Genomic DNA, 7,204 nt, shown 5'->3' on the forward strand with positions numbered 1-7,204 from the left:
AACCACTTGTAAAGATATCTGTACTACTAGTAAGTACTCATAAATCGTAAACATATCTGTACCACTTGTAAATACTCATAAATTGTAATTGTAACTATACCACTTGCAAAGTTACACACTTGCAACTGTACTTTATAATATACACAGTTATAAAATTGATTCTTCATTCTTATATCTCCCCCTCATTTTTTTGACTAGGAAGTATAACTATGATCAATCAATATAACTATCATCATTCTTATGTACACCCCCTCAATACATGACTGGGATACACAACTATGATATTGTATCAGAAATTAATCATTCTTATGTACTCCCCCTCAACTTATGACTGAGATACATAACTATGATTAATTATCAGAGCACAACTATTTATTATGAAATGACGTAATGATGTACACATTTCACAATAATTTAGAAATTCTTATAATATAAAATCTTTATATCATATCAATTTCTCAAACAATATTAATTAACTATGTCATATTCTTATGAAAACATAACTATAAGATCTAGATAATTAATAACCACTTTTCACATATATACCTATGTTTCGATATCTAAAGTTTTAAAACACATAAAACTTTTCATATTTAAACACGATACATATATCTAAAGTTCTAGGTAAATTTTTCTTTAGATTACCTTTCACATCCATATATCCGTTTCTATTTCTAAGATTTCCACAATCTTTCAAATTCAAACGATATATCTATGTCTAAGGCATATAAAGAATAAACATTCAACCTTTCACATTTAAACATAACATTTCTATGTCTAAGGCTGCGAAATACACATTAGCTATATATCTTTCTAAGGATTTAACATAACATTTATTCACAGTATGTCTATGTCTAAGATATTAAAGAATCTTCTACATTCACAAACTGTCTATATCTAAGGATAGTGCTTAACTACCTGTGAAATTCCATTATGTCTATGTCTATGATCTAATAATCTTCTACATTCACAAAATGTCTATATTCACTAAGTTATCCTACAATGTAGATCCTTTCACATTCACTTAATATCGATGCTAAGGTTTTCCTTAACCTACTACATTCATATTAAGTCTATGTCTAAGGATTTAACATATATAATTGATTATCTTTTATATTCAAATTCAAGATTTCTATATCTAAGATCTTCAACCTAATATACACATTAAACATTGCTATAATCATCTTGTTAAAAACTGTATCAAAGCATAATAATTTTAATAACCTGATGATCTTAGCCTTGTTTTTAAATCTTCAGTCTTTTGCTCAAAATTCCTTCCTTTGAATTGAACTTTCTTCAAATGCACAAAACAACAAAAATTTCAAGACAACAAAGTTAATTGCCATACCCGAAACGTGATATCCTGAAACTTCAAATTTAACCAGCAAACTTCAAACTCTTTGTATCGGTATAACAATCAACTAATGTACCAAAGCTTATTGTAGTCCTCCCCCTCAACGATAAATCTCTCCGAATTAAGCATATCTCAAGTCCCTGCTCGCCTTGCATAACCGGCATGTGATAGAGGAGTTGAATTTCAATCAATCAATCCTATACTAGTTGACTTTTATGAAAACCAGAAACTTTGAAACTTGAAGCTCAAACTTCAGGAACATGGACAATCTGTTTCAAAAGCAATTCTTTGTCTCCAGATAACATTAAGTGTTTCTTCTGATTACTTATAAAAGTCGTCAGATACAATCATATATATAGCTTCTTGTGCTATACCTGCATATATTAGCTTAAAATACAAAAGAAAGATAAAAATGATAATGTTATTCTTCATTATTTCATCACTATCTTTAGCAATGACTTAATCTAGAACTACATTTTTTATTTTCTTCTTCTAATTTTGTTCTTCTTTACTATTATAAGTCATAAATCCTATATGATCTTATCTTAGTTTAGAACTACAAAATAGTAATCAAACCTTATCATCGAAATCTTAAGGTTTGAAGTCATGACCTATAGATATCTAATCTATTCGTCAAACCATCAAGAAAATAAGAATCTTAAGATCTTTGTTTTATCATTCTAAAGATAACTATGGATAACCTACCCTAAGGTCTTCCATTTATGGATAACCTACCCTGAGGTCTTCCATTTATATCTAAGGATAACCTACCCTGAGGGCTTCCATTTATGTCTAAGGAGAACCTACCCTGAGGTCTTCCATTAAGATTAAACATGCAAATTAATATTGATTACTTATAGTTTTGCATAAAAATTTTTTATAAGTTTTGCCTCAAAAAAAATGTTCTCATGAAACTTTGAATTTCATGTAAACTTTGGATAACATGATCATAAGAAAAATTTGATGACTCCTAAAACTTTTCGTCAAATCCGCATCAACAACGGATAAAAATTGACCTAATTTTTTTTGAATGCTACCAAACTTCAAATCTTCATGTTTTATCCTATTTTAAGATCCTGGACAAAAATTACAAACCATACGAATACTCTTATGATTACCTTATCATACTAGTATACATCTTGGTTGAACAAAATAACAATCATAAATACCTTTATGATTGCCTCATCATACTAGTATTTATCTTTGTTATGCATAAAATGACCTATACAACCCTGTGTATTTGTCTTTCTTGCCTTCGTGCCGAGAACTTGCTTGACAATCTACAAAATTACACATTTGTTTGTTGTCCTGCACATCTCAACAAATAATCATCATATCTTCTCAAAGTAATAACATACAATCTGAAGATATGAATAATATTGCAAGATAAAATGAATTTGTTTAACAGTCTATTATTAACCTAAGTCACATTAAGGTCTATAATTCACCGTCAAGCACGTTAGTACTAATCAAAATCATTTGAAAAAGCCTTTTCATTCTTAAAACAGAGTTTCCAAATATTTTTGATTCTACAGCAATTCTTTTCAAGGATAATTCTCAAACAATGAATCATCTCCGCATTCATTCTTTGAGAATCTTCCTTCTAAAGATGAAAACATTTCTTTCAAAGATAACATTCAAAACTATGAACAACTCTGTGTTTATTCTTAAGAAAATCTTCTATCTAAGAATAAAAACATTTCTTTCAAAGATAATAATCAAAACTATGAACAACTCAGTGCTCATTCTTAAGAAAATCTTCTTTCTAAGAAATTTACATTAACTTAATATTTGTTTATTGAAATTAACAACTCTATGTTCTTTTCCTTGAACCGATATTTTGTTAATTAAAAAAAAATTTCTTTTAGCTTTTGATCCTTTCATTATCGCTTAACCACCCTACTCGCTTATTCGTTGTTCCATATAGAACGTAGTTGAGTCCTCTTGGAAACTAGATTCTATTCTGACTCTGTCTCTCGTGCAATAGGAACTTTTATTTAAACAATACAAACATAAATAAAAATTACACATTTTACGAAAAACATAACATACATACACACACGAACATAAACGAATAACATAGTTACAAGAGCTAAAGTACTGCTTTGATTGACATCGGCGACCAACCTGAACCACTTTCCATGTCCTTTAAACGTTCTTTCTAGCTGATTATGGTAATGTTTGTGTCTCTAATCACAAGTATTATTGTTTTTGGTTAGGATTTCGTTTTTTCTAGGTCCTCCTTGTTCTTCACGTAGCTGCTTTTTTTGTTTGTTCTTGCTTATTTTGTCTTCATGGTTAATTAGTATCTTTGTTAATGGAGAGTTTGGAAAAGAATAAGGGTAACGATCCAAGTAGCTTAGTTGCTAAGATTAAGAATATTGATGGTAAAAGTGTTCCTCGTGGGGCTGTAAGAAACCTTAATAAGCGTGAAAAACCCCAGAATGTTGCATCGGCTAAATCTGTTGATTCCTCACATGCTCCGAAGAAGTCTGGGAATGTTGAGGAAAAACCTACTAAACCTGTGGCAACATAAGAAAATATGACAGATGCGTCACAAGCGATTTCAGGTGATGCTGCCAAAATGAGTAGTGTTCCCCATGCTAATACTGAATCAAAACTGGATCCCAATGGGGATTCTGCTGATATTAAGGTGCAAGTGGCTGATAACAGTATTAAAAATAAAGGACCTGATAGTGATGTAACCAAGTTGGATGAAACCACAGTTGAGGACAAACATATTAAATTTAATATAGATTTGGCTGGAAAAGAATAAGCTCAGCAAAGCTCTTATGCCGCTAAATTAAAGTCAGGATCGGTTAAAACGGTGGTAAATTTCAGAAAGCTTGAAAATTTGATATCACAAGATGGAGTGGATGTGGTACTACCAAAGGAATTTGTCCAACAAGTACATGATAAATTCGCAAATACCTTGTTTGGTTACTTTCTTGGTGACATGCTAGCTTATCCGGTGGTGGAGTATTTTGTCAAAACGAATTGGAAGAAGTTTGGTTTACAAAAAGTAATGATGAACGCTAATGACTTCTTCTTCTTTAAGTTCACAGATAAAGCTGGTATGCATAATGCTCTTGATGGAGGGCCTTGGTTTATCCGTGGTATACCCCTGTTTCTGAAACTATGGTCGCCTACGGTTAAGTTACAAAAGCAGGAATTAAAAGAAGTAGCTGTTTGGATCAAAATTCATAATGTCCCCATTCCGTCATATTCTGATGATGGTCTAAGCTTGCTTGCATCGAAATTAGGTACTCCTAAAATGCTTGATGCCTATACTAGCTCGATGTGTACTGATGCTTGGGGACGAATTAGTTATGCTGGAGCCTTAATTAAAATTTCTGCGAAGTCTGAATATAAGAATGAATTATCTATAGCCATTCCAGAAATGAATGGGGCTGGTTATACCAAAGAACTTATGAAGGTGGAGTATGAGTGGAAGCCTCCGAGGTGTTCACACTGTTGTGTATTTGGACATTTAACTGATCAATGCCCTAAATGTGTAAAAGCGCCTGCTTCGAAAAAGGAAGCGCTTATTGATGAAGATGGGTTCCAAATGGTAAAAAATAAAGGTAAATCAAAGGAGGTCTTTCACCCAAGGAAACCAAAGCATAAGCTTGTCTATGTTCCGGTTAGCAAGACAAAAGAGACGATAGATACAACAGGTACATCCAAGGCCATGGTTAATACCAAGAATTCTTATGAGCTATTGAATGAATATGGGGAGGAATCTAAACCATTGTTTCAGCCTATCACGGATATCAGTCAATGTGGGAAACTACTGGAGTCACTAAAAGGTGTTGTTGAAGACGAGTTTGATGCTGATGTTGATGAGTATATTGAAATTCATGATGAGACAACTGCGTTTATGTCTAGCGGTACTACTCCATTGAGTCATTCTGAGGGGGCAAGCACTCCTGTTACACAGGGGTCCAATGGGTAGTATTGCTGCTTGGAATATAATGAACCGGCCCCTGAAACAAAAAGAGGTTTGTCAGGTGGTCATCAAAAACAATCTAGAGGTGTGTGCTATTATGGAGTCTCATGCGGATGTTTCTTCTGTTTTTGATGTGTGTAAAAAGATTTGTCGTACTTCGGATTGGATTTCAAATGGTAGTTTGTGTAATAAAGGTACTCGCATCATTGTTGGTTGGAACTCGGATTTAGTTGATGTCATGCTACTTGCGCAATTTGACCAAGTGGTACATTTACAGATTACTTTTAAACTTGATAGTAAGTCTCTGCTTTGTTCTTTTGTTTATGGAAAGAATCACTATAAGGAGCGTCGAGACTTATGGAAAAACCTGGGTATGCATAAGCATTTTGTAAGGAATAATCCTTGGTGCATATTAGGTGATTTTAACTCTTCTTTGAATCTTGAGGATAAGTTTGCGGGTTCATCTACTATTAATATTGGTATGCGTGAGTTCAAGGATTGTGTTGATGAAATAGAAGTGATTGATGTGAATAGATCTGGTCTCCATTTTACATGGAACCAAAAGCCTAAGAAAGGTATTGGTATTCTCAAGAAGATTGATAGGGTGATGGGTAATGTACATTTTTTGACTGAATTTCCAGCATCTCATGCTGTTTTCCAGCCTTATAGGGTTTCTGACCATACGCCATGCATCCTCAAGCTTCCAAATGTTAGTAGATCTCGACCTAAGCCGTTCAAGTTTGCAAATATCTTGCTGATAAACCGGATTTTCTTGAAATGGTTTCTTCAGCATGGAATGTTGAGATGGAGGGATACCACATGTTTAAAATTGTTAAAAAGCTTAAGTCCTTAAAAACCCCAATTCGTAGTCTTCTATTCAAACAGGGTAATTTAAAGGAACGAGTTGTGCAATATAGAAAACGCCTTGATGAAATGCAAGCCCAGATTGATAACAATCCTAATGATGCAGCACTACGTCAGCAAGAATCTGATTACTTAGCTGATTTTAAGCAAGCGGTAGAGTGTTTTCTTAAGCAAAAGGCGAAGGTTAATTGGTTACAAGTGGGAGATTCAAATACAGATTATTTCCATAAGTCGCTCAAATTTAAGAATCACAGAAGCCAGATTGAGCGAATTTCTGATGCATCTGGTTGTATTTATGAGGGCAGTTCGGTTTCAGATGCTTTTGTTAAGCATTATGAACACTTTTTGGGTAAGGAGGGTTCTACAACTCCGTTTTCTGATAGGAGCTTGTTTCTTAATAAGATCGATGGTCAAAAGGCAACACATATGGTCAGCCATGTTACTAATGATGAAATTAAAGAAGCAATGTTCTCTATTGGTGATAACAAGGCCCCGGGTCCCGATGGCTACACAACTATATTTTTTTAAGAAGACTTGGGATATCATTGGGAATGAAGTGTGTAATGCCATTATGGATTTCTTCCGAAATGGTAATCTCCTGAAAGAACTAAATCATACAATCATAGCATTGGTCCCTAAGGTCAATAATCCTACATTCATTAATGATTTTCGTCCTATATCCTGTTGTAATGTTCTTTATAAATGTATTAGTAAGATCCTGACCAACAGATTGAAAGATGGACTTGATGATATTGTTAACATCAATCAGTCGGCGTTTATCCCTGGTATAAGCATTTCTGATAATATTATGCTTACCCAAGAACTCATGCATGGTTATCATTTAGATAGGGGTCCGCCCAGGTGTGCTTTTAAAGTAGATATACAAAAAGCTTATGATACAGTTGATTGGAGTTTTCTGAGGACGGCTTTACTCGGGTTTGGTTTTCACCCAAAAATGGTAGCTTGGATTATGGAGTGTGTTTCTTCACCATCGTTCTCTATTGCTATTAATGGGAATTTGCATGGTTTCTTTCGGG

At 33.6% G+C, this 7,204-nt stretch overlaps 1 protein-coding gene across 1 annotated transcript; it reads left to right on the plus strand.

Annotated features, from left to right (window-relative positions):
• The first annotated feature begins 4,310 nt into the window (after positions 1-4,310).
• On the plus strand, positions 4,311-5,309 carry LOC122587788. Its single transcript, XM_043759954.1, has one exon. It carries the CDS (start codon positions 4,311-4,313, stop codon positions 5,307-5,309), a length of 999 nt encoding a protein of 332 aa, XP_043615889.1.
• Positions 5,310-7,204: the final 1,895 nt, after the last annotated feature.

Source organism: Erigeron canadensis, chromosome 2 (genome assembly GCF_010389155.1).
Source record: "Erigeron canadensis isolate Cc75 chromosome 2, C_canadensis_v1, whole genome shotgun sequence".
Lineage (NCBI taxonomy): Eukaryota > Viridiplantae > Streptophyta > Magnoliopsida > Asterales > Asteraceae > Erigeron > Erigeron canadensis.

What these genes read in the sequence shown, in the direction of transcription:
- LOC122587788 (XM_043759954.1), top strand. Translation starts at nt 4,311, where the DNA reads ATGCTAGCTTATCCGGTGGTGGAGTATTTTGTCAAAACGAATTGGAAG.